The sequence below is a fragment of the Spermophilus citellus genome, assembly GCF_964194105.1.
Source record: "Spermophilus citellus genome assembly, chromosome: 6".
Lineage (NCBI taxonomy): Eukaryota > Metazoa > Chordata > Mammalia > Rodentia > Sciuridae > Spermophilus > Spermophilus citellus.
In genome coordinates, this window is record NC_138187.1 from 126,762,999 (window position 1) to 126,789,082 (window position 26,084).

At 39.9% G+C, this 26,084-nt stretch overlaps 1 protein-coding gene across 6 annotated transcripts in view; it reads right to left on the reverse strand.

Moving 5' to 3' along the window:
• HSD11B1 (hydroxysteroid 11-beta dehydrogenase 1) overlaps positions 1-26,084 on the reverse strand; it is a 57,658-nt gene that overhangs the window by 24,114 nt on the left and 7,460 nt on the right. For 2 of the 6 annotated variants that reach the window (XM_081299933.1, XM_081299930.1), the window contains exons 2-4: positions 15,859-15,989; positions 14,969-15,080; positions 14,660-14,845 (exon numbers count right to left, since the gene is read on the reverse strand). In XM_081299933.1, coding sequence (XP_081156059.1) covers positions 14,660-14,845; positions 14,969-15,080; positions 15,859-15,989 — 429 coding nt within the window. Of the gene's footprint in view, positions 1-14,659; positions 14,846-14,968; positions 15,081-15,858; positions 15,990-16,773; positions 17,531-26,084 lie in introns of those variants that run through there. The other 4 variants (XM_081299934.1, XM_081299932.1, XM_081299931.1 and 1 more) reach the window with 4 other exon arrangements.

The following is a 26,084-nucleotide window of genomic DNA, read 5'->3' on the forward strand; positions in this document are numbered from 1 at the left end:
TCTTCAATAAATTCTACATCTGTGACTATAGTGATGATTATTCTTGATAGACCCTTAGCATTACCTTTGCTTGGCAAAATGATAGACATGGTTTTAAGGCTCTTTGTACATATTGCCAAGTTGCTTAAGACCAAATAAAAAATTAAAAGACTGGCCTTTGAAAAATCAATAGTGAAAATGAATTAACATGATTAAAAAAGGCTGGGGTTGTAGCTCAGTGGTAGAGCTCTTAGCTCTTGCTTTAGAACACTGAGTTCTATTACTTGCACTGCCAAAAAAAAAAAAAAGTGAATAAAGGGCTATACCCTTTCTTGTTAGTAGTATATGACAGGGCCCATCTCATATCCACTGTGCAGCATTAACAAAGTTTTCAACAATTGATAATTTTGTAGGCAAACCAAAAAGCCAAACAATAGTAATAGGCATAAAACAATAGCAACAACCTTCCACTGCACTGGTCTTTAGTGGTTATAATTTGAATTTATAAGTTTACTCCAAGATGGGACACATCTCTGTCCTCCAGAAGGAAGTCACCTATACTGATAACAGAAATATTTTGTTTTTGGTTACCATCATAGAACGCTATTTTTCTTTTTAAAAATTTGTTCTAATCAAATTTGTACCAAGTTGACTGTACAATACGCAGTTCAGAAGTGTACAATGAAAAGATTCTTTTCATTTCTTTTAATACTCTTGGGCTCATATTAGGTATAGTATTCTGTAAATTGCTTTCCATTTAAACGTACAATTTTTTTGTGGTCACATATATAGCATTTGGATAATATTTCATTACGATTTGGGAGTCTGTTCCAAGAGGTGGGTATTTAGGTTGCTTGCAGCTTTTTTTTATGACTATAAAGAATACAATAACAAAATGGCTCACGTTGGAATCTGAGCTCCAGGACAGGCACCTTAGCCTTTCTCACTCATTGCCATAGCCCTGGCATCTGGCAGAGTGCCTAGCTCAGAGTGGGCCCTCACTAAATATTTAAATTTGATTTTTTACTTTGTTAATTTTATATTTAGCTGAATTTCATGCCTTTTTCAAAGTCTGCAAAAGAAGCTGCATATGAAATTGATTTACTTTTATTTGTTAGAAAAATTTCGCTACGATTTCAATGGGCAAGGTCATGGAAAAATAATTCCCAAGATAAAATATATAAGTGGCCTATTAATACATGAAAGTGAAATTGGTTCATGAGTTCCGAGACTTTAATTAAATGTCTATAACAGGGGTCCCTTTCATATAATAGGGATCTACTTCATGTTTTTAATATAGAACTTACTGTTCAACTGCTGGTGGTTTATTTTAAAACTGATATTGCTTTCTTTCTCTTCTCCTTCTTCCCCTTGTCAACCATGAGGGAAACAAGAATAACATTTCTCTTCTCCTAAGCCAAGTTATCTGTCCTTCCACTCACTATCCACAAAAATAAAGACATTTCAGATCTGGGAACTAAAAGTACAGCTTATTCAAGAACATGTTAAACATTAATTAGATATACTGATAATGAAACCTGGAAAAGAGCCCCTGCATTGACCTTTTTAAAGTCCTCTGTTCTGCCTGGCAGTTAGAATGGTAGCCTCTGTGACTTGAGTCTTTTGCCTTTCTCCTTTGCTAGCAGATATTTACAAGTTTTCTATTTCCCTCAAAACTTCATTACTGGATCAGAATCAGGGACATGGACAAAAGTGTCAATCCAGGTGGGACATGAAAGTGGCCCCAACTCAGACTTCTTGGGAAGGTGTGATGCTCTAAGTGTGAGCTTGTTGAGAGCCCACCACTGGAGAATTGGAAGATGGGAGTCAGACAGGAGGAGCTCTTCCTATAAGTAAAGGGAGGGACTGAGGGACTGTCCCAACAACTGCTGAAGCTCCTTTTGTTTCAAGAAACTCCTGTGTTTTCTCCCTGAGCTTATATGATTTGCTATACCATTTGTTCTACTTTGAGAGAAAGGAAACCATGCAGTAAAGTAGTGACAACCTCAGCCATCTGGTAAGCTCTCCCGGTGTATGTACTGAGGACTTTGATTCCACACATCTTGTTCCCTTTCTTGGGAATGTTTGGTCCTTCTTCTTGGGGACATCTGTGGGATTGCTGGTGTAGGGATCACAGTTAAGTGGGTGTAGGGAACTTAGGGCCTTCCCCCAATCTGGTCTGTTTTAAAGCTTTCCAACCTACTGGCCTTGGTTTTGTAGGAATTCCCTGTGTGTCTGTGTGTTTTTGTTGTATCTGTTACTGATCCTTTTAAGACACAGGTAACACCAAGTCAATTCCTGCCAGTGGTCTCTTGGGAAAGGTCTTGACTTAATGGAGCTATAAGCCTCTAACTAAGAAAAAGATAGTGTTTTACTGTAACATAGTCTGGCCAATGCATGTTTTGGAAGGAGAAGAAAGGTGACCACTGTATGGTATTCTGAATTATTATACAGTCTATCAGTTGGAGTGGGTCTGCCAGAGGTCAGATAAATGAAGGAAATTTTATGTGTGCAGGCATTTATGCAGTTATATGATAAGTTTGAACAGCCAGGAAGTAAAGGTGCAAAAAAGGCACAGCCTCTGGTGTGCAAGGACAGCAGTTAAGAAGGTTTAAATCCTTTTAACCCAGTACTGGCTGGCCAGAACAACCTCTCAGCCAACCTCTATCTCTGGTCCACCCCTAAGCAACCACAGGTTGTCCCCACGGCATGTTGAGGATCTGTAGGTCCCTGGCTGGAGGAAAATCATGGTGAACTGTCTGAGTTGTGGGGAAATGTTTGGTGAGTGAGGCAGACTCTCTTCTGCCATGGAGGACCTGCCCACTGAAGAGAATGAGGTGGCAGTGAGTACCTTGCTGTAGGCCCTGAGAGATTATGACCCAGGTATGGGAGTGGGAGGGACTGAGGGACTGCCATGGAGGACCTGCCCACTGAAGAGAATGCGGTGGCAGTGAGTACCTTGCTGTAGGCCCTGAGAGATTATGACCCAGGTATGGGAGTGGTCTTCCTTTTTAAGACTCAACGGTATACCCTTCATTTTGCTGGTGAAACACCCATCATAGGGCAGGGAGATTCCTGCTTTGACAATGCCCATTGGCATAAATACGCAGGGGGATCAGCATAATAAGCAATTGAGCAAGAGAAAAAAAAGCAAACAAACATACACAATCGGTTCTGATTCCAGACCCCATGGCTAAAACATAAAACTTTGTGGCTCCAGGGCAAAAGACATGGCGAAAAGTGTGAGTCAAACAGCCTAGGGTCCTGCTTCAGCTGTACTAGAGCAGCAGGGGCATGGCTGCCTGGAAACAAGGAGGAAGTCCCCAGGTAGGAACCCAGCTCTGGCCTTTGCTCCTATAACCTGGAGTCCCCTTAGCCATAGCCATGGCACCAGGCCATAGTAGGAGATGGGGGAAGCCTTCTGTGTACTCTTGAACTCTCTGCTCTACCATCTCACACCATCTGGATGGCTACCATCAGGAGACACATCTCGGTCAAACATTGCATACTGCCTGCCAGGCTGAGCAAATGCCCCAGTTCCTGGGTGTACAGGCACCTGCCTTTTAACCTTGATTGTTTCTGCAGAGAGAGACCTCTGAAAATTCTTGTATGGTTAATATGACCTTCATTGGACAGAGTGTCCTAGACATAAGGAAGATGCTTCAGCAGCAGGGGGAAGGGGCAGTTAACATGAACCCATCATAGCTAGTTGATATTGCCTTTAAGATACATAATTCCCTGGGAGGAGTGAAAACTGAATACGATTGTCTAAGGCAACAAAGATCCCCAGGACCACTCCTGTGTAAAACAAATGATCTCCTAAATATAAGGCTCAGATGACAAATGACAGGCAGAGGGCTTCAGGCCTTAATGGAGATTCCTATATCAATAGTCTCACAAGAGTCCTGGATATAATGGACATTGGGAACCCAATTGATTGACTTCTTGATCAATGCTGGCACAAGTTATTCTGTTTTAAATTCTAAATTAACCTGTTCAAGCAATAGCACCCTGGAAGTGACAGGAGTGATGAGTCAGACTCAGTGGTATCCATTGCTCCAACCCCTTGAAAGCAAACTGGCAGAACAAAGATTAAGACATAACTTTCTGCATATGCCAGATTGTCCAATTCCTCTCATGGAATGAGATTTGTTATGTAAATTAAATGTACTGATATTCTCACCCTAAAAGCAATGATTCCGTTTGTAAGTGCCACTGGAAATGGGCCCTGGTTTCAGCTTTCCCTTGCCAACCAGGAAAAGGAAACTGAGTCCACTCCAGTGGAGGTCTGTGAGAAAGTGAATAAGGTCATTGGGCCAATGAGATCTAGGGAAAGAAGGTCCACACTACTCTGATTAAGATTTTATTCAAGGAGGAGTTAATCTGCCCCAGGAAGAAACCATGACCCTTTAGGAGAAAAATATGTTGATAGGAATCTACCCTATTCTAGATGAATTTTTAGAACACAGATTGAATCAATTTTGCAAGATTCCTTACAACATTTCCATCTTTCCTCTTAAGAAACTTTACATTGATGAGCACTGATTTGAGCAAGTCTTGACAGCTATAAATAATATTGTCTGGTACGTTCACCCCGCGATATCAAATCCCTATACCTTGCTGATTGTGGTGCCAGGTAACTGTTACTGGTTCATAGTGCTGGACTCAAAGGATGCAGTCTTCTGCCTCCCATTGGAAAGGAAGTCCCAAATATCACTTGCTTTTAAGTGACAGGAATTCCAATACCAAAGTAACCCCCCAGTATTGCTGAACTTTCCTACCTCAGGGATTTGAAAACTTTCCTTCTCTGTTTAACGAGAGGGTATAGCAAAAGACCAGCAAGGGTTATGGCTGGATCAAGGAATCCTTTTGCATTATGTGGATGACATGTTTATAGCCAGCCCCAAGTATGAATACTACCCTTCAAAAATACTATTAATTGTACTGAACTACCTTACCTTATGTGGACATAAGGTGTCCACTAAAAAGTCTCAGATTTATAAACAAGAAGTCACTTATCTGAGATCCAGATTAGCCAAGGAACTTAAAGTTTAATGTCATTTAGAAACAGGCTATCTTGAGTCTTAGAGAGCCCAAGAACCATTAATGGGAATGACAGGACTCTGCCATATTTGGATCTCTAATTTTAGACTAATAGCTAAACCCTTGTATGAGGACTCAATAGGAACGGAAATGGAGTCTTTGCTTTGGACCCCAGAAATCCAAGTTTCCTTTGAAAAGTTAAAACAGAGCCTCATAACAGCTCTTGCTCTAGGCCGACATACCAAGGGAGCTCGTGTGCAGGAGAAACAAGGTACGTGCTTGGAGTTTCTTACAGGCTATGGGGGACCAGCAGCCTATTTTTTTTTTTTCCAAACAGCTTGGCCATGCAAAAAAATAAAAAAAAAAAAAAAAAAAAAAGAATGAATCCCCTTGCCTTCAGAGGGCTGCTACTTGCGATTTACTATGAGAGGCTGAGAAGTTCACCCTAGACCATACATTGCTGTTTGTTCTTCACCTAGTCCTGGTCCTATTAGAATAGAAGGGTGGCTACTGGCTGACTGCCGGATGGGGAGATAACAGGCAACCCAATGTCCTCAAAACCATGTCCATATTAAATCCAGCAATCCTGTTGCCTGCAGATGATAATGGGCCAATACAACATGACTGCTCAGAGATCTTAGAGCCTATTTATTCCAGCAGGTTGAATTTGTTTGATCAGACTATCAGAGTTGGACTGGGACCTCTTCACTCATGGGAGCAGTTTCATGCACAGTGGCCATAAGATAGCTGGATATGCCATGGTTAGAGAGAACAGGTACTGGAAGCCAAGCCTTCACTGCTGGGAATGTCAGCCCAGAAAGCTGAGCTAATTTTTCTGACAAGAGCTTTCAGACTGCCCAAGATAAACATTTATATTGATTCAAAATATGCATCCACGATACTATATGCACATGGAGCTATCTTAAAAGAAAGAGGGCTCCTCACTGCTGAAAACAAGGTTATTAATTGTGCCCTAAAAATATTGGCATTAATATAAACTGTGGTCAAACCAAAGTAGGTAGCAACCATGCACTGTCCCAGTCATTAAAAATGAACACTTAGATGGCCAGGAAAAATCAGGCCACTGATAGGGTAGCAAAAGGGCCATGAAGAGTAAGAGTCCTTTGTCAGGGCCCTAATACTTCATCTTAAATTAGACCAATACAAATCTCTTTATACTGAAGAGGATAAGAAATGGACCAAAGTGGAGTTTTGATTACTGGGATAGCACCGCAAAGTGGAGATGAAATTCCCCTGATCATCCTCCTGCCTGAAGCACTGGTCTGACCTTATAGGAGAGTACTCACTATGGGAGGGATCCCTTGGTAAATTTCATCAAGGCCCTCTTGCAAGGACCACATCTCTAATAGACCATTCAGCAGGTGACTCAGTTGTGTATTATGTGCCCCAAACAATCTGAAGACTGAAAGGAACACAAAATACAGAACTACAATTCTTTTGATGCTTGGCAAATAGATTTTACCTAAATGCACTAAAGAAACTTCAGATAGTGGCTTATAATGCAGATATCATCATCTCAGGATGGGTTGAATCTTATTCCAGCAGGACAGAATAAGCTGTGGAAATAATTAGAGTCCTCTTGAAGTAGCTGATCCTAAGATTCAGCTTTTCTCCTTAATGCAAAGTGACAATGAACCGTTTTTCATTGCAAAAGTGACCCACCAAATGAGCAAAACAGTAGATATACAATGGAAATTATGCATATCCTGGAGACCCCAATCTATAGGGAAAATAGAAAAGATGAATCCCACCTTAAAGAAAATGGTGGCTAAATTCTGCCAAGAAATCCACCTGCAGTTGGATAAGGTGTTGCCTACTGCTGTCCTCCAGATATGGGTAACCCCAGAAATAGGCCTAAATGGAACCCTTATAAAATACTGTATGGGAGACTCTTCCTGTTATCTCAGGAGATAGCAGAAAATGGCTATAACAGGAAAAAAAGTAGATTAAAATGGTATGTACAACAACTCAGTCAAAATTAACTGCAGTACATGCGTATGTTTCTTCTAGGGACCACCAAATTTGGAATCACCTCTTCATCCCTTCCAGTAAAATTCCATAAAGCAAAATGACAACAACAGGTAAAAACCTTCAGTTCTAGAGACCCCATTTGTTGTCCATTCTCAGCAGAAAGCAGCTTGGAGATGTCTTTGCCCACTAAGGTAGAAATTGATAGTGGGTAAAATGTAACAGGGGTCAACTTCATGCTTTGAATATAAACCTTGCTGCTCAACTACTGGTGGCCTATTTTGAAACTGACCTTTCCCCTCTTCTTCTACTCCTTCTCCCCATCTTCAACTGTGGAGGAAATAAGATTAACATTTCTTCGGTCCTAAGCAGAGTTATCTGCCCCTCCCCTATCTGTCCATAAGAATAAACAAACTCAGGACATGATTGGAATGATAGCTCTTTCAAGAATATAAGTTAAACATCAATTAGATATACTGATAATGACACTTGGAAAACAGCCCTTATATTGCCCTCTTTAAAGCCCTCTGTTCTCTCTCGAGTTAGAATGGCAGCTCTGTGACTTGAGACCTTTGCCTGTCTCCTTTGCTAGCAGAACAATACAACTTCTTTGTATTTTTTTCAAAACCTTGTTCTCCTTATTAGATCAGCATTAGGGAATGAGGACCAAGCTTTTAGTATCATGTCTACTACATGATAGGTGCTGTTGTAGGCATTGAGGATATAAATGGTAAACAAAATCAGAATTTTATTGCTGTCAAGGGGACAGGGCCCTTGTTCCACCTCACAAGGAAACATAGAAGTTCAAATTAGAGCTACTAAACATGTTTTTTTTTCCTGCAAAATTGTCAATTCTGAAAACTTTGTTAACTCCGCAAAGTAGGTGGGAGATGGATACTCATTTGGAATGGGAAAGGGAAATCATTCTTAAATTAATTTTAATTAATTTTTACTTTTGTATATTTTGAAAAGGTCTAGTTCTTTATTTTTCTTTCTTCCTTTCTTTTATCTTTTATTTATTTATTTAGAGATAGGGTCTTACCATGTTTTTTGTTGCCAAGCTAGTTTTGAATTCCTATGATCAATGATCCTCCTACTTTAGCCTCCTGAATAGCTGGAATTGTAGGTGCATGCCACCATACCTGGCTCTTATTTGTCATTTTTTATTTGTGATATGTACCAATAACATTAAAAATGTTCCCATCATTTTACTCAGTCTAGTCCTAAGAATCTGTCAAGGAAATAATCATCAACTTAGTCATAGATTCAGATATAAAAACATTTGTTGTGGGAGTTTTGCAATGTGAAAACATTGAGAGAAATCTAAATGTGGTAACTAATGGGAAAATAATTAATTTTCTATAGCTATATATTTATATATAACATAATTTATATATGATCTATTATATTTATATATATTATAATATTTATATATGATTTACTATAGCTATATATTTATATGTTTGGGAGGAAATTCTGAAAATACTGGCATGATTATATGTAGACTACAGGACCATGAATGATTTCTATTTCCAGTTTTATACTATTTTTTTGTTTTCCAATTTTTCATTCTGTGTATGTATATATATGAAACTTTTATGTCATAGAAACATCTTTTTTTGTGGGGGGTACTGGAGATTGAACTCAGGGGCACTTGACCACTGAGCCACATTCCCAGCCCTATTTTGCATTTTATTTGGAGACATGATCTCACTGAGTTGTTTAGCACCTTGCTTTTGCTGAGGCTGGCTTTGAACTCTCGATCCTCCTGCCTCATCCTCCCAAGCTCTTGGGATTACAGGTGTGCACCACTGCACCTGGCTCATAGAAACATCTTTAAAAGTTGTTGGAGAATGGCTCTTTCCATTACTTTTGCCTTCTACTTATAATCTTTTATGAGAAATATATTTCAGAAATTATTTGCTTCTTTCTTTTGAATATAATCTTATCTATACAGTATACTGATCTTTTTTCCTTTCTGTTAAGAAATTTGAGAGCTAAATTTGAAACTTAAATATAGCATCTGTGTTGAGTCTAATTTGGGTACATTTATGTTCTTCTTTCCTTAAGACTTGGTTTTCTATTTATATATTTCTAAATAAAATATATTTGTTATGGGCCTGTTCAAACCCCTAGTGATGAAACATAAAGACATGACTAATGATAGAAATTTGATATTTTCATCTAGAATTACACATGAATGAAACCTGTGGTTTAGCCGTTAAGTGTCCTTGACTACTTAAGCTCTACCCCAGCTTTTTAAGGGAACTTGAAGCAATAATTGTCATGGATCACATTATATTGTTTTCCACCTGTGCTAAATTGTTGCTGTCTTCTTCGGAAAGTGTCACGTCCCCTAATATCACCCTGATTTCAAATCTTCTCCATTCCCCTTTTCTTTTTCTTTTTGGTACTGGGGATTGAACCCAGGGATGCTCCACCACTAAGCTACATCCTCAGCTCTTTATTTTGAGACAAGGTCTCACTAAATTGCCCAGGCTAGCCTTGAATTTGTGATCCTCCTGCCTCAGCCTCTGGAGTCACTGGGATTATAGGCAATATTGCCACTGTACTTGACTTCTATCTCCTTTTTTTTTAAGCAGATACAACTTAGAACTTTTAGATAAATACAGCAAGTTCTGTCTTGATTCCTCAGATTTTGCCCAAATAAAATCTCTTAAATTTAGACAACAATGACTCCTGGAATTTTTATGCCCATGTTGATGATCTCTTTGGCATTCTTTCAGGTCCTCTAGGTGACACATCTGTATACACACAAATCTCTCCTCTATTATATCTCTATGGCTGTCCCCACATGCATAAAACACTTCCACTAATCTTGGAAACAGTATTCCCTGAAAATTACTTCTGAGGTAACTGGATTTAAGGATAAAGATGCATATTTTCTTACTGTCATGTGTAACTAATTACAACAAATTTTAAAAATGAATATTTTCTTTAAATAATTAGTACAAATTTGAGGAGGGATAGACGACTGCTTTCCACTCCAATTCCACGGCCTTTCACATCTTTTCACCACCTCCATCATACCCCAAAGCACCTCCATACATTGAGGAACTGGCCTGTGTTTCAGGATGGAGTGGGTGCCAGAGCTGCAGATGAGATTAACATCTGTATATTCCTGTCTTTATATAAAACAACATCATGACTAGTCCAAATCCTGTTAGTTGATATGTGTATTTGAGAAACATGTTTTTTCTTTCTCTCTTTCTAATGTCAAATTCTTGAAATAGGTTTAGACCACACAGGCAGCCCTCAACTGACAAATAGATTAACATCCAACAAGTGACTTAATTCCTTGGTTTTTAGTCTTGCCACTAGAGCATTGTCTTCTGAGGTATTTGCCCCTGACTAGTATATTGAAATACTGTACATTTACATTTAAAAACCAGTATGAGACAATGATGCCAAAGAGCAAACTAGAAAAGGAATGCATTTGAATAAAACTCTCTCTATATATTTATTTAAACTATATATTCATATAATTAATTAATTTAACCAAACAACCAGTACATTTAATTAATTTATGAATATATTCATTAGTATGTTGATAAATAAATATGCACAAATTAAAAATATATTAAATACACATATATATGTATATATATTTAAAAGTTGATCTTTTGAAAGATATGGAGTTAATAGGTAACTGTAGGTAACTGAGACTGTTATACAGCTTCCAAAGAGGTTCTTTACTCCTTTCAGTATATTTTTATTCTGGAGATTTAAGAAACCCAGTTCTTTATTATGTCTAGTTTCCCTTCAAAATATGCCTTTCATTTTCCTTGATACAGAAGAGCCATTATCCCTACACTTATGCTTGCCCAAGTATGTTTAGCATTTGTATTATTGCTGTTAGTAGAATCGGGATCACAGGAGAAATTTTGAAAACGAGAGAGAAATAGAGAGGAAGCAGAATTTCCAAAGGCAACTTATCAAAATGTAATAAAGACAAAGAAGCAATGTTTAAATGACTCTGATGAGTCCTGAAAAAGTTTTCATGTGAGGGGTGAGTTAAATAGATTTTGAGAGGAGAAAGGAGCAGAGGGATGGTGGGGTTTGCCCGTGATTGTCTGGGGGTGCAAAGAGGCGGTGTGGAGAGGCAGCATTAGGAGCTCTGTTCCAGCAGCCACATGTGTAACTGATAGGATGCACCACTGTTAATGGGGTTCAGAAAGCCAAGGGGCTCAAAAATGGAATCAGCTTCACCTTCTAGAATTAAACCCAAGACAACCCATTTTGATTAATGGCAGATAAACTTTTGCCAGATGTTTTCAAATGTTCTCTGCCCGATCCAGGAATTTCTTTAAAAGTCAAGTTCATATATTATTTCTATTGCAGTTTTTTAAACAAATACTAACTGGCATTCTCTTTCTATTCTTTCCCCTGCTGCTTCTTCATACTTCCTGTAGCCCCTGCCTGATGGAAGGGGTTTTGTTTTTGTGATGGACCTTGAATGTGAGAGATAGAGTGGGTGTGCATGTGTGTGTGTGCACAAGCATGTTTTTGTATGTGGTACAGGTGTTGGGTGGCCTGACGGGCATGTTTTCTTCTACACTTATGTGTTTCTTGGCAGGAGTGATGCAGAGAGATCATTAGTTAATCAATGCCTTATATGAGCAATATCAATGCCCTTTATAGAAATAGAACCTATGAATTTTACCTGGACACATGAATAAAGATCACAATTGCAGGAAGCTATGGCAGAAGAGAAGAATACAACTTTCAGGTGGTATCCTTCTTTTTTCATATTTTTCTAGTTAGAATTCAAATATAACAGCAGGGGCTGGGGATGTGGCTCAAGCGGTAGTGCGCTCGCCTGGCATGCGTGCGACCCGGGTTCGATCCTCAGCACCACATACAAAAACAAAAGATGTTGTGTCCGCCGAAAACTAAACAATAAATATTAAAAAAAATTAAAAAAAAACAAATATAACAGCAGACCATCTTAAACAATTAGATAAAATGATACCATAGGGATGGTGATTCTGAGACAGAAGTGTTCTTATACCGGTTCATGGAGTGACACTACCATATCAGCCTTGGACTGCCTAACCTAGGCTTTTTCATGGGAGGAAAAAAAATTAGATTTGCCTAGGGCATTATAAAATGGATATTTGTTAAAGTAGCTAAACTTATGTCCAAACTAGCACCTGGTGGAAGGAGGGGAGACTAATAAATGTAACTTGATGTTACATATACAAGAGAGTTGATCAGTAGGTTATCAGACAAAGGTGTTGTATTGGGATGAATGAATGTATACCATAGATTCCCAGAAGCATCAATATTGTCTGTTAATGCTAAAGAAGTAGCTGAGCCTTCAAGTAATATATTAAAAGTACAATACTTCCATGTAATGCAATACCTGGAAATGTATTAGGAATAAAAATGATTGCTTGTCACTGTAATTCAACAACAATGTGTTCCCCAGAGGAAATGATTAAAACTCCATCCCAATATTTTAATTTTCTGTGGTACTGGGGATTGAACCAAGGGCACTTTACCACCAAACAACATCTCCAGCTCTTTTCATTTTCTATTTTGAGACAAGGTCTCTCTACATTGCCCAGCCAGCCTCCAATTTGCAATCTTCGAGCCTCAGCCCTGTAATCCCGAATTGCTGGGATTACAGGGATGTGCTACCATGACCCACTTCCATCTCAATACTTTCACTGGCCTTACGACCAAACTGATGCTTAGTATCTCATGTTGTGGAGTTCAGATTTTAAGGGGACGTATTAATGAATATGTTTACTGACTGTTTATAAGAATACATCCTGGAACACAGAATATTAATACTCTTCAGTTAGAGAGAGAAAGCAATGTGTCTTTACTTTGTAAGTTCACAGATGTGCTTCATAACAAAAAGGCAGAACTCTTGGCTATAGTAATCCAACTAAATTTTTACCCCCAGAATCCATGGTAATTACCAAATGTCATTCTGTAAGTGTAGAAGACACATGGAAACAGAGGTTATCAGAATTTCATCATGCCCTTGGGCTTCTACAGTAATTCATATATTCCTTTCCAGCACATTTAGATAGTGCATACATTATAAAATTTAAATTCTCCAACCAAAGATGAAACACATCCTTTGCCTAGAGTGAATGTATTGTTTAATCAACTGAAATCATTAAAGCCACCTACACCATAACTGATGTGAGGGTTTTGGCCAATGTCCCAGGATGCATTGGGGATGTGCCCAGCACCCTCCCACTCAGTATGCATCTGGAAACTCTCCCTTCCTTTCAGCCCAGAGAGAGTCTGTGACTGGGGAGGGGTGGGGAGTCTGTGTTGGCTGGGAAGCACAGGGATGCATATCAATCACTCTGTTTGGCGGGTAGCACAGACACACTGGCCCTTTATCCAATCACTATGCAGACTTTCCTGGGCCAGAAAGGAGAACTCTTTTACAACATAGATGATGTTATTATTTTCAGTAAGAATGGACAATTGTGAAGTACTTAACAGTTTACAGAGTCTTCTAGGTCATTTGTTTTTATGTTGCCAGGAACTACATTTGATGGCTGGATTTGATCCTGGTGTTCAGACCTTCCAGCCACATCCCTCTGACTGACTAATCAACAAAGGTGTGTAGAACTTCTCTCCTGGGTCCATGATGAAATGCACCTAGGAATCCCTCAGCCCAGAAACTCTGGCTTTTTACTGGTGATAACTTCTGATACTGTCACCCTCCAAAGCACCAAGGGTCTTTTCTTGATCCCAAAGAGATCTATCTATTCATGAACATTTCTCTGTACATGTTTCCTCCCTACTTAGATGGTTGTTTAAATTGGACTTTTTAATATAACTAGTTGAGATTTTGGAGAATGCCCCTAATATAGGCATGTCTGTTAATATTTTGTAAGGAGTTGTTATTGTTGTTGTTGCTATTGTTCATTTCCTTTTGCCCTAGCTAATCTGCCTATTGTTTGTTGTGAAAGTATTTCATTTCTACCTTTGCATTGACTAATTTTACCAAGCTACAACTCTTGGTCATAGAGGAAGCAAAGTCTTTTTTATTCACTGTGACTAGATCTCTCCAATAGAGAGACCAGGACAGGCTGTACTTGCAGCAGTTTGTTGATTTTTATTTTTTTTTAATATTTATTTTTTGGAAGTAGTTGGACACAATATCCTTATTTTGTTTATTTATTTTTATTTTGTGGTGCTGAGGATCGAACCCAGGGCCTCGCACATGCTAGACGAGAGCTCTACCACTGAGCCACAATCCCAGCCCCAATCTTTCATTTTTAGATCACAAACCACCAGGCTTCATATGGGCTCTCTGACTGCATTTTTTGTTATTTTCAGGGATTTTATCACCTGCCTGTTTTGACCAATCCTCATTTCTTATGGCCCACCAATTCTTAACAGCTTTGCTTTTATGCAGCTTGTATGCCTCTCTTTCAGTTTACATACTTATTTATTCTGCTTGTCCATATGTATTTGTTAATGAGCTTTTGCCTAATATCACTGTGAACATTTCAACTTCAAGTTTATAGTGTGTTACTTCTCTGCATGGAAAGTGATAAAATTCATGTTCATTACAACCTAGCACAATCCCTGGGTATTTTTTTTTTTTTTTTTGGCTCCTACCTTCCACACTGGTCCCTGTTCCACTCACCAGCCAATGAGGAGATGACAACAATGCTTCCATTGCTCTGCTTCAGCATGGGCAAGGCAGCCACACTCAGGACCACATAACTGAGGAAGTTGACCTCCATGGTTTTGCGCACAATATGGGTATCATTATGGAAAAAAAACAAAGGAGTGTAGGTGATGTGGTTGAGAATGAGCATGTCTAGTCCACCTGTAAGAGATGGCTGTGTTGAGAGAAACCATCTAGGGTAGATACATTCCCTTTCCCTTTCAAAAGCTCTTTGGTGACCTCTAGGGCAAAGTCCAGAGGAAGAAAGAGGAGAAGCAGCCTCACCCATGAGTTCTCCTGCTTTGGTAACAAATTGTTCTGCAAAGGTCAGGTTTTCCATGGTTCCTGCAATGTAGTGTGCTGAGGCTGCTCCAAGTTCTAGGCAGCGGGACACCACCTGCAGAGAGACAGCAGAAATGGCATTGGTCTTGGATGTAGAATTTTGGATGCAATCTTTGAAGTAATTGGGGCTTAAATGAGAGGTTGTTTGTAGCCCTGTTTAGAAATGGGATGTGTGTGTGTGTGTGTGTGTGTGTGTGTGTGTGTGTTCCTAAATAGACTCATGATTATTGTCCTCTGTCTGAAATAGCTTTTGGAACATGGTGGGACTTACACTGTTAAATTGTCATTGTGATGGGGATTAATTTCATTACTTATGCTCATGGGGCTTGTGAATAGATCTTTCTGAATGCACCGTAGCTAGGGATGCTGGTTTCTATATTGGTGGCTTTAGGTTTGTGAGTGTTAGTATATCCTTGGGCTTGTGAATCTATGAGAGGGCATTGCCTGAGAGTCTGCATGAAATATAAGGATATGTCTTCCTGAATAGATACTGGAATTTCAGTATCTAAATATATCTAAATATCTATATCTATGGTTTCATGGATACTTGTGTGTGAATAGGTGTGATTATGAGCATGTACACCTCAGGAACTTTACGGCTCATTGTACAGTGTGTGTGTGTGTGTGTGTGTATAGAAATGAATGCTTAAATGCATATTTTTATATTCCTATGGGTGTTTGAACCTGTATATGAGAGTACAGAATTGGAAGAAAGAGACAGAGAGGAAGAGAAAGAGAAAGAAGACATACTGGATTTTACATACATATATGAACATATAGAAGAACATATCCGGACATCTAAGAGTATATGTATGTGGGCAAAGAACCCTCACCTTCTGTAGACCTTCTTCTGACCTCGCTGTCACCGCCACATGGGCTCCCATCTTCGCCAGATGATAAGCCATTTCTCTTCCGATTCCTTTGCTGGCTCCTGTGACAATCACTTTCTTTCCTTGGAGCATCTCTGGAGAACCCCAAAAGGAGGTGAAGATCACATCTAACTTGGCAGTCACATTCTTTCTCCCTCTCAGGATATGAGCAGCCTCATTTCACATTCCAACATTAAAGGTGATGAGCCCAGATCAGTTTGTCTCTAACTCTGTAAATCACTGAAGGAATGGTTCCAGTTGTTCATAAACATGCTCTGAAGTGGGGTTTGGCATGGTTGTTCAAAACAGAGGCTGTCTGCTGTCATTCCTAAAAGCCTCCCTGTACAGAGATCATGAGGACAGGCCAGCAAGGTCATGATTCACGTAAAACACTGAAGTTCCAGACGTTACTGGGCTTATTTCATTCTGCTTTGTTGAAAGAAAATTTAAAAATCATCCAAACACATGTGTTCATAGAGATTCCTGGACTTTCTTTACTTCTACTTAGTCATCAACACCAGAGTCCTTTTGTGCTTCCCAATTATCAGTCTGTCCATTGAGCCCTATTATCTGACTGAGTTGTGAATTTGGGTATTACCTTCTTTTTCTTTTTTGGTAGAAGGGTTGAAATTGCTTTCCATTAATGGTGCCAAGTAAAGCATGGTCTATTTGGCAAGCTTTTGGCTACATGACTGCTCGTCCTTGCATCCCTCCTGACTACAGCCTGTGGCTAGAGGACACAGAGATGTAATCCTACTCCGGGGTTCCTTCTTTTTCAGCAACTTTAGGGATCAAGAACACATCTTGATCCTTAGGAATACACTAAGACCCCTGTGTTTTCTAAACTATTCCTCCCAAATGAGACACATTGGTACTTACCTGGTCTGAATTCCTCATTTGCAGAATAATAGTAGTAGGCCAAGGAGACCACCAGGATGGGGAGGAGATATTTTGTCATAAAAGCCATCAGATGAGGACCTGGCCCCCGGGAGCCCTGTAGGACACACAGAGAGAACCTACAGAGCTTTCTACAACGTCCTAGGCAGGCAGCAGCCTCTGAATTGTGACATCAGGGACGGGGGAGGCTGGAGTAGTCTCAGGCAGTGCTAGCCAATTTCCCTGTCAGAGCAGCGATTGGCTTTGGGTGGGATCCCATTTGTCCCTGGCAGCCTGCGTGGTGGATTTCATAATGGACAATGTTTACTCCATTTCATTGAGCAAGAGGAGACTTCCAGATGGCCAAGCTCATGACTGTACAGGACTGGATTCCTGAGCATCCCTACCCCGAGCCCATCTTCCTCTTAACACTATTTACACCAGGGATCAATGGCCTTTCAAAAGTGGTTTGTCAAAGGCGGGGGTGGTTGGGGGGGGGGAGAGAGAGAGAGAAAGAGAGAGAGAGAGAGAAACAGAGAAATACATGCGGGGCTTCTGGAGAAATGTGAGTAATAGCAAAGAGAGCCGAATTCAAGCCAAATCTCACCCTCAGCCCCACCCCCCAGTCGGAAGCAATTAAAAATAACAGCACAAAACAGCAAAATAAGCTCAAGAAAAAATGTGCACATCTCGGGAGAAAAAATAAATAAATAAAAGCAAACAAGTCCTATAAGCCCCACACTCAAGTTCAATGAAAAAGTATTACAACATCAAAGGAAAATTGCAATCCTGCCAGAAACCCAGATGGCGGGAAACCCAAGACCAGTTCAATACTCTCAGGCAAGTGCAACAGAACATACACTTATTACTTTAACAGAGAATGAGGAAGAAATAATGAGTGCCGAGAGAGAGAGAGAGAGAGAGAGAGAGAGAGAGAGAGAGAGAGAGAGAGAAGCACTGAGGTATTAAATTAAATGCTATAGAGGAATGAGAAGCATGGGGCGTACACTAGGAAGAATAAACCCAGGGAAGGAGGAAAAGACCTAACACACTTGATGTGAAGCCAGTGTGGGATGCCCACATCCCAGCTAAACACCAATTTAGTAACAATAAAAGGACCAAGAGGAGGGAAATCCTAGCAATTTAGAATTTATTATCAGGGAAGAATAGAAACAACTACCTTGGCATATCTGTAGCAAGATTTCACTAAGGCATAATCCTCTAAGAAAGGATTTAAGATGTGTCATTGCTGCTTTTCGACCTAAAATCAACCAATCAAATCATGAAAATCACTCCATCATAAAGCAAATTCTACATTCTGCAAATTACGGAAACAAATTTAAGAACGAGCATCAGTTCTTTGGTGGAGAGATGGGGGTTTGAGATGGGGGAGGCTGGAATTTAAACAAAATTAGGAGACATTGAGTTATGACCCTCAATACAGTATCTGGAAATATTCAGTGAATTTTCACTTCAGAATAAGAGAAAATAATTTAAGACCCAGAGGAGATGAAACAATTTGTCAACAAAGGCCCGCAGCTGTGAAGTTCACTTCCAGAAAACAATGGTGATTTGAGAACAGTGGAGAGCTAGATAGAGCTCAAGGTTCATGGAGGACAAAAATAGAAAACAGATACAATTCAAGTGAAAATTAGATTACATACTGTCAGAACTGCCAGATATATTTGCATAATTTCATAAAGGACTTTATGCTACCGATAAACATTACAAACCAGACTCCTTAGAGGGAATTTATTTCTCTAATCCTATACTATTAATAGTAAAATTATAGGAAACAATGAAGAGTTGCTTTAAAATATGAATGATGGTGAAATGATAGAAAGATGGGCAGAGTAGAGAAGCTTATTGTCTGACAAAAAAAAAAAAAAAAAAGAAATAAAGAATTGTAAAGTCCACTGCAGAAAACATAAATTTAAAGAAAGCAAAAATAATGAGTGAGAACCTAAAGGAAATGCACTAATGTTGGCTGATTGTTGGCTGAAGTAATTGAAACCTAACATTGTGCAGCCTCAAAAGATCCAGATACAAAGAGATTAATAATTAGATTACCTAGCAGTCATCATGCTATGAAAATCGGAAAAGCATCCAATAAATTGATTTTTCATGGAACCAGATGAAATAATCGTTGTATGATATACATTGATGAGAAACAAGTACACAGTAATGGTCGTGTTTTAGTAAGCTTTTTCACTGCTGTGACTACAGGACCTGACAAGAACAATTTTAGAGGAGGAAAATTTTAATTGAGGGCTCACAATTTCAGAGGTCTCAGTTCATAGATGGTTGGCTCCATTCCTCGGAGCTGAAGGTGAAGCAGAACCTCATGGCTGAGGAGTGTGGCAAAAGGAAGTGGTTTACATGATGATTAGGAAGGAGAGAGAGAGAGAGAGAGAGAGAGAGAGAGAGAGAGAGAGAGAGAGAGAGAGAGAGAGACTCCACTTGCCAGATACAAAATATGTACCCCAAAGTCATGCTCCCAATGCCCACCTCCTCCAGCCATACCTACCTACCTTCAGTTACTACTCAGTTAATGCCCATCAGGGGATGAATTCACTGATTGGGTTAAAGGTCTCATAACCCAATCATTAAACCTCTGAACATTTTTGCATTGTCTCACACCTGAGCTTTTGGAGGACACCTAATATCTAATATCTAAACCATAACAGGTAATGATATATGAAGTCTTAATGGTCCTCAAACATTTTGGTCCCAGGACCCCCTAATGCCCTTAAAAATTATCCAGGAACTCAAAGAACTTTTGCATATATGTTTTACCTATTGATACTGATACTAATAGATTAGAAATTAAGACTGAGGATATATATATTTTTTAAGAATACAAAAGCAAACCTTCCATTAGCAGTCAGAGGATGACATTATTATACCTTCTGTAGCCTCTAGAAGAGTCAAATGATGTCTTAGTAAGATTATAAAAATAATTTTGATCTTTTAAACTCCTAAGAGGGTCTTAGTATTATTGGGTTCTGCACATTGACTACATTATATAATATATATCAATCTTCTGCATGTGCACATTTACACAGCTGGTTTTCTCATTAGCTTGTAAGCTACTGGAAGACATGAATTATGTCTTTTTCATCTTTGCTTCTCTCCTGTCCCTCAAGTCTTGTTCCAAAATAGGCATTCAATCAACTTTTTCTTGTTTTGGTTTAGTTTCTGAGATGCTATAGCAATAAGAAAATTGACATCTTCCTGGAGCCTGGTTTAATCCAGGGAAATCCCTGGGATTCAGCATTCTGGTCAGAATGGATCAAACCCACCCCCTAAGTCTTCTTCCTGGGGTTTGCACCATATTAAAACCAAACAACAATAAAAATAAAGACAAAAGAAAATCTCTATGTTTCATCTACATTTTTTTTTTGAGTCACATTTTCCTGATTGACAAAGTTCCTTTTCCTGTCACAGCAAGGAAACTAGCCATGGACTCAGCTCCTCCTGGATGCCCCTCCTTTGTCATGCACTGAGCACCTACATCCTACAGTAGGCTTCCAGAGTGGGTCTTATAGCCGGAAGTTTGCAAATACCCATGCAGAGTGAATTCTTCCTATGCATGTTAGAGCCTGGCCAGGAACTCTCTGGATTTGATTATTTCTATCTGAATAAATGGGGTCAAGAACAAGCAAGAAGGTGAGAAGAGCGTGGGTCGGGGGGTGAAGGAACTCAGAGCGATGGGCCAGATCTGGGAGGCCAGATAGGAGATAGAAGAAAGTGAGGAGGAGCAGCTGGGAGGTGGATTTCCATGCATTTGGCATAACATGTAGATTATGAAAGGAACACCTGTCATTTCTGAGGCAGCAGCTCTATTGCTTTCCATGACTATTTAGTAGCTCTGTTTAGAAAGTGGCCTTTTCCTTTTGAAAATCAATCCTGTTGGAGGCACAGGGAGTGACCTTGGGGCAAAAAAGTGGGTGTTCAGAAGTTCTGCCTTCCTCTGGGAGAATGACACCAACTCCTCGAAACAGGAAAGGATCCTAGCATTGTGTTTAAATGCAAAGAATTCTCCCTCTTTTTGTCATCCCATCCCCACCCCCACTCTGGTTTTCCTCAGGTCTGATTTTAGGAACTCATAAATCTGTGCCAAAATCTGTTCCCCATGTCAGGAAAAAAAAATCATTTTATATAATTTTATCCAATAACAGACTTTCTCCTTCTCCCCTTCCTCCTGTCTTCCCCCTTCCTGTATATCTCACGAAGGGAGAAGTTCTTATTTAGTAACCCTTCTCCTCAACCCTATTCCCAATGGACAGATTTACTCCTATTTTCCACTGATTGGTTTCTCAGGTCTTAGAAAGTTGGATAAAATGCCCCATGTGTACTAGCCTGTGCCCGCTGGTATGTGTGGCCTGTATGTCATAGGGGCACTGGTGTGTCAGATACCTAGAATCTATTTGCCTGGGAGAGCCACTGGCATCTTGGGAAAGGAAGGACCCTCCTATGCCTATGGGCTTAGTCTGATCCATGTGCCTAGTGTGGTGGGGTCTGAGATTATGCTAAGTTGGTTGCCCTTGCAGTTTTTCAGGCTTGGACCTGGCTCCCAAGGACTTGCACATGAGCACAGAGGAGAGAGGAACCACATAGTAACTGAAAAAAAGGACTCCTTGGCACGATATGGGGTGTCCAGTTAAATCTGAATTTCAGATAAATGATGAATACTTTCAAAGAATATTTATCTCTATTCCTATCTATCTCAACTATTGAAAGAGACATACAAAAATATTCATCGTTATTTGTCTGAAATTCAGATGCATTGTTTTACTTGGCAACCTTAGAAGTGACATTGGGCTTTACCTAAGAAACTCTGCCTTAGGTGTGGATGAAATATCCTGGAGCATGGCTACTAATAGTCATCTCTCCCATCTTCCTTACAGCAGACATAGACAGCCCCCCAAAGGGCCTTAATTTGGAAAAGAAGAAAAGGGTCCACAGCCCGTGGCATCTCAGTGGGATATTCACCTACTAGCATCTGTTTAATTGGGTATTTACCATGGGTCAGGTACTATGAATGAAGAAGCAAGTTAAGTTCTCTCTAGATTCTAGCAGACAATGGGAAATAAACATGTAGCGTGCTCCCAGGGCATGGGTGGAACTCTAGGGTGGGGGGTGTAAAACAGGAAATAATCATTCTCTGTGTGGGAGGGGCCAGAAGCCTTAGGAAAGGCTTCCTAGAAGAGATTAACCTTGATCCATATTGAAATCTGAGCAGGAATGCTCCAGGCAAATAAGGAAGGGAAAAGTGAGAACTGAGCTGCCTTCCAGGAGTGTGTGGGGGAGAGAGGAGGGTTGGTTTGAGAACATTCCCTGCAGAGAAGCAGTGTAAGCAAATAGAAGGAGTCATGAAGGAGAACGACATGTTTGGGAAACTGCAAGCACCTTCATATGACTTTATCACTGGATTTTGTGAGGTGGGGTTGCATGGTGAGAAACAAGCCTGAAGAGGTCATCAGAGGCCATATCTTTGAGGGTCCTAAGTAGCCACCGCCAGAGTTTGTAGTTCTGACCATTTATTCCAGTTATGAAGACTCCCAACTCTATGGTCCCTCCATCCACTTCCAGAACTCTGCTTGTCCACTGGCCCTTTGTAGTTACTCATTGCTTTATGAAGAAAATTAGGGATATTTTGTAGTCTGTGGCTCATCAACCAGCCCACTCTGTCCATTCCCTCTTCCCTGCCTTGCCATTCAGGTGCAGGATTGTCCCTGAGGGTTTGCAGCCCCACTATGCCTCCAAATGTTACCTGGCTCCCCATACCCGCTATGTCTTTCCACCGTGCCTTCCTTTCTTTGGCTCTGTGCACAGTTGCCTGACTTCTCAGTATTCCTGCCCCCAAACATTCCTTCCCTTGGCCTCTGTCAATTCATTGTCACTGGATTTTCTTCCTACTTCTGATTGCCTCTCAGTTTTCTTTATAGACTGCTTTTCCTGTTTGGATTCTATGAAAGTTGGAGTTGTCCTTGATTCTTTTTTTCTTCTTCTTCTCTTTTTTAAAAATTTGTTTTAATTAGTTATACCTGACAGTAGAATACATTTTGATACATCGTACATAAATGGAATGTAACTTTTCATTTTTCTGGTTGTACAGTGATGTAGAATCACATTGATCATGTAATCCTATATGCACATAGGGTAATAATGTCTGATTCATTCTACTATCCTTCCTACTCTCACACCCTCTCCCCTCTCTTCACTTTCTTTTGTCTAATCCAAAGTACCTCTATTCTTCCCTAGGGCCCCCCCCACTCTTGTTGTAAGTTAGCATTCCATATATCAGAAAAAACATTCAGCCTTTGTTTGTTTTTTTTTTTTTTGAGACTGGCTTATTTCACTTAACATGGTATTCTCTAGCTCCATCCATTTATCGGCAAATGCCATAATTTTGCTCTTCTTTAAGGCTTAATAATATTCCATTGTGTATATACACCATATTTTCTTTATCCATTGTCTGTTGAAGGGCACCCAGGTTGGTTCCATAGTTTAGCTATTGTGAGTTGAGCTGCTATAAACAGTGATGTGGCTGTGTCACTGTAGTATCCTGATTTTAAGTCCTTTGGGTATGAACTGAGGAGTGGGATACCTAGGTCAAATGGTGGTTCCATTTTAAGTTTTACTGCTTTCTATGAGGGTTGCACTCATTTGCAGTCCCGTCAGCAATGTATGAGTGATTCTATCCTCACTTTTCCTTCTCTTTCTCCCCTGGGGTAACCTCTCTTACTCTCATAGTTTTGATTGCTGTCTTTACACTGAAAACTCCTAAGTCTTCCTCTTGTGCAGCAGCATTTTATCCTAGCTTCAGGTAGTATAACCACCTGTCTGCTCAACCTCTCCTAAACTCAACAGGCCAAAACCAACCTTATTATTTTTTTAACAGCTTATTAAAGTATGATTTATATACCATAAAATAATATCATTTAAACATATTTTTCAATGACTTTTCACTAATTTGTGGACTTGGGAAACTATCATCATGATCCAATTTAGAATATTTTATTACCCAAAAAAGATTGCTTGTGCCTATTTACAGTCATTCCTTTATTTCCGTCCTTGGTTCCAGACAATCAATAATCTATTTTCTGTTTCTATAGCCTTGCCTTTTCTGGAAATTTCATAGTGGTGGAGTCACACGATGTGTAATCTTTTGCATTTGACTTCTTGCACTTAACATGATGTTTTGAGGCTCATCCATATTGTGACAGGGCTTGGTACTTTGTTTCTTTTATATCACCAAGCTATATATCATTGTGTGGAGATACCATCTTTTGTTTATGCATTCACCAGTTCTTAGGTATTTGGAGTTTTCCACTCTCTGTTTATTATGAATAGTGCTGCTATGAACATTGGTGTGAGAATTTTCTGTGGGGACATTTGTTTTTATTTTTCTGGAGTCTATACCCAGGAGTGGCATCACTGGGTTACATAGTAAATTTATGTTTAACTTTTTAGGAACTGCCAACCAGTTTTCTAATGACTGTTATTTTTATTCACCATCACCTAGGGATACATATTATAATCAATGGCTTCACTATCTGTTCAACTGATAATCCAGAACCTTAGGAGTTCTTCTTTACATCATCCTCTGCAAATCCCCACATTCCATTAACCACCAAATCTCATAAATTCTATCTTCTAAGCATCTCTAGAACCATCTCCAGATCCTTACTGTCACTGTGAGTATCCAAAATCAGGTGGTCACTGTTTTTCAGTTTTTGTAACCTTCTCATGCATCTCTCTCTCACCTCCAAATCATTTTTGAAAAGTTATTAAGTATTTGGTATGTACCAATGAATATATGAAAACATAGGTAATTTATGAAGCATAAAAATACAAAGGAAGCCTGTGGGCCCACCACCCAACTTAAAACAGGCATTACCCATACTGAGAGGGTCCCTGTGGGCTCCAATCCATCAATTCTTCCCACTGGGATGGACCAGTGCATTTCTCAGCTTCAAAGTAGTCAATGGTTCCCTATTGTTCTTAGGATAAAGGCCAAAGTCCCTATTTCAGCTTTACAAATTCTTCTTGATCTTTGAAATCCTTTCTCATGAATCTCCACCAGCCCCCCTATCCCTTCTTGTCCTTCAGGTATAACTACTCAAGGTCACAGCTGAAGGAAGCCTGCCTTAACCTTCCCATGGACAAGATAAGGAGCTCCCCAACACTGGGCACTTGTCTCTTATCATAGCACTCATCGCTTTTTATTCCTTTTTATTTCTCACTGGATTCAGCTCTGGGAGGGAAGAGGCCTGGCCCATCTTGCTTTCCAGTAAATCTCCACTGCTACTGTGGTGCTTGGCACTTGGTAGGCATTTAGTAAGCATTTTTTGTGTCCATGAATGGAGAAGTTCTGATATATTCAGAGGCAGGTAACTTATTTCCCTCCTTCCATTTTTGGAAAGCAGATGAATGTGGCTTCCCCGTCCACCCATAAATCTTGGGAGAGGGTGAAGAAAAGAAGGTGGAGAGTTATGTTCCTCAAGTGTCACCTCCTCCTCAGTCTTGACCACCCTGTGTGTGTACAAATCTCATTTTCATTTCTGCCTGGTGTCTGGTAACTATGTGAAGCTCAGGAGAACAACTTAGGCTTCTGTTGAGAATTAAATAATCTAAGTTAAAGTTGAAACCATAGGATTGGATAACACCATCCAGGAGAAGGTGGAGGCTGAGAGGGGAACATTTCAACAAAATTTAAGAGTCAAGTAGAAGAAAAAAAGCCAGTGAGAGAGAACAGGGGAGAGCTAGGAGTGAGAAGTCTTGAGAGAATATGGAACCCAAAGGGACAAGTCTCATTAAGATGGCAGAGGTCGAGGAGGGTGGGAAGGGAAAGGGATATACTGGGGTGTGGCATATAGCAGTCACTGGAGAGCTATGCCAGGGAGTTCCAAGGTACTAAAGCTGGAATGCTAATATGAGCTACAGATTAGAGGCACATGACGAAATAAAGTGTCTAGTTTGAGCATGGGCACATCCTTTGAGGAGCTTGAGGAGCATGCACGTTCAAAGGAGAGTTTTGATTTTGGGATGGGAAGGAGTTAAGTTTTCATTCAAATATTTCTGGGAATTTCCTCTGTGCCAGACACTGCTAGGCTGAGCATCTTTTTGGTTTTGGGGAAAGATCCAAAGGCAATGTGAAGACAATCACTGGAAGGACATGATTTATGGAGCTCCATTCCAGATGACATGGCATATGGCTTTGGAAAAGGAGACCACTTCTTTTGAAGATCGAGGAAAATAGAGGGTGGATATTGAATCCTTGCCTTCTGCTTCCATCTTCGGTGAAC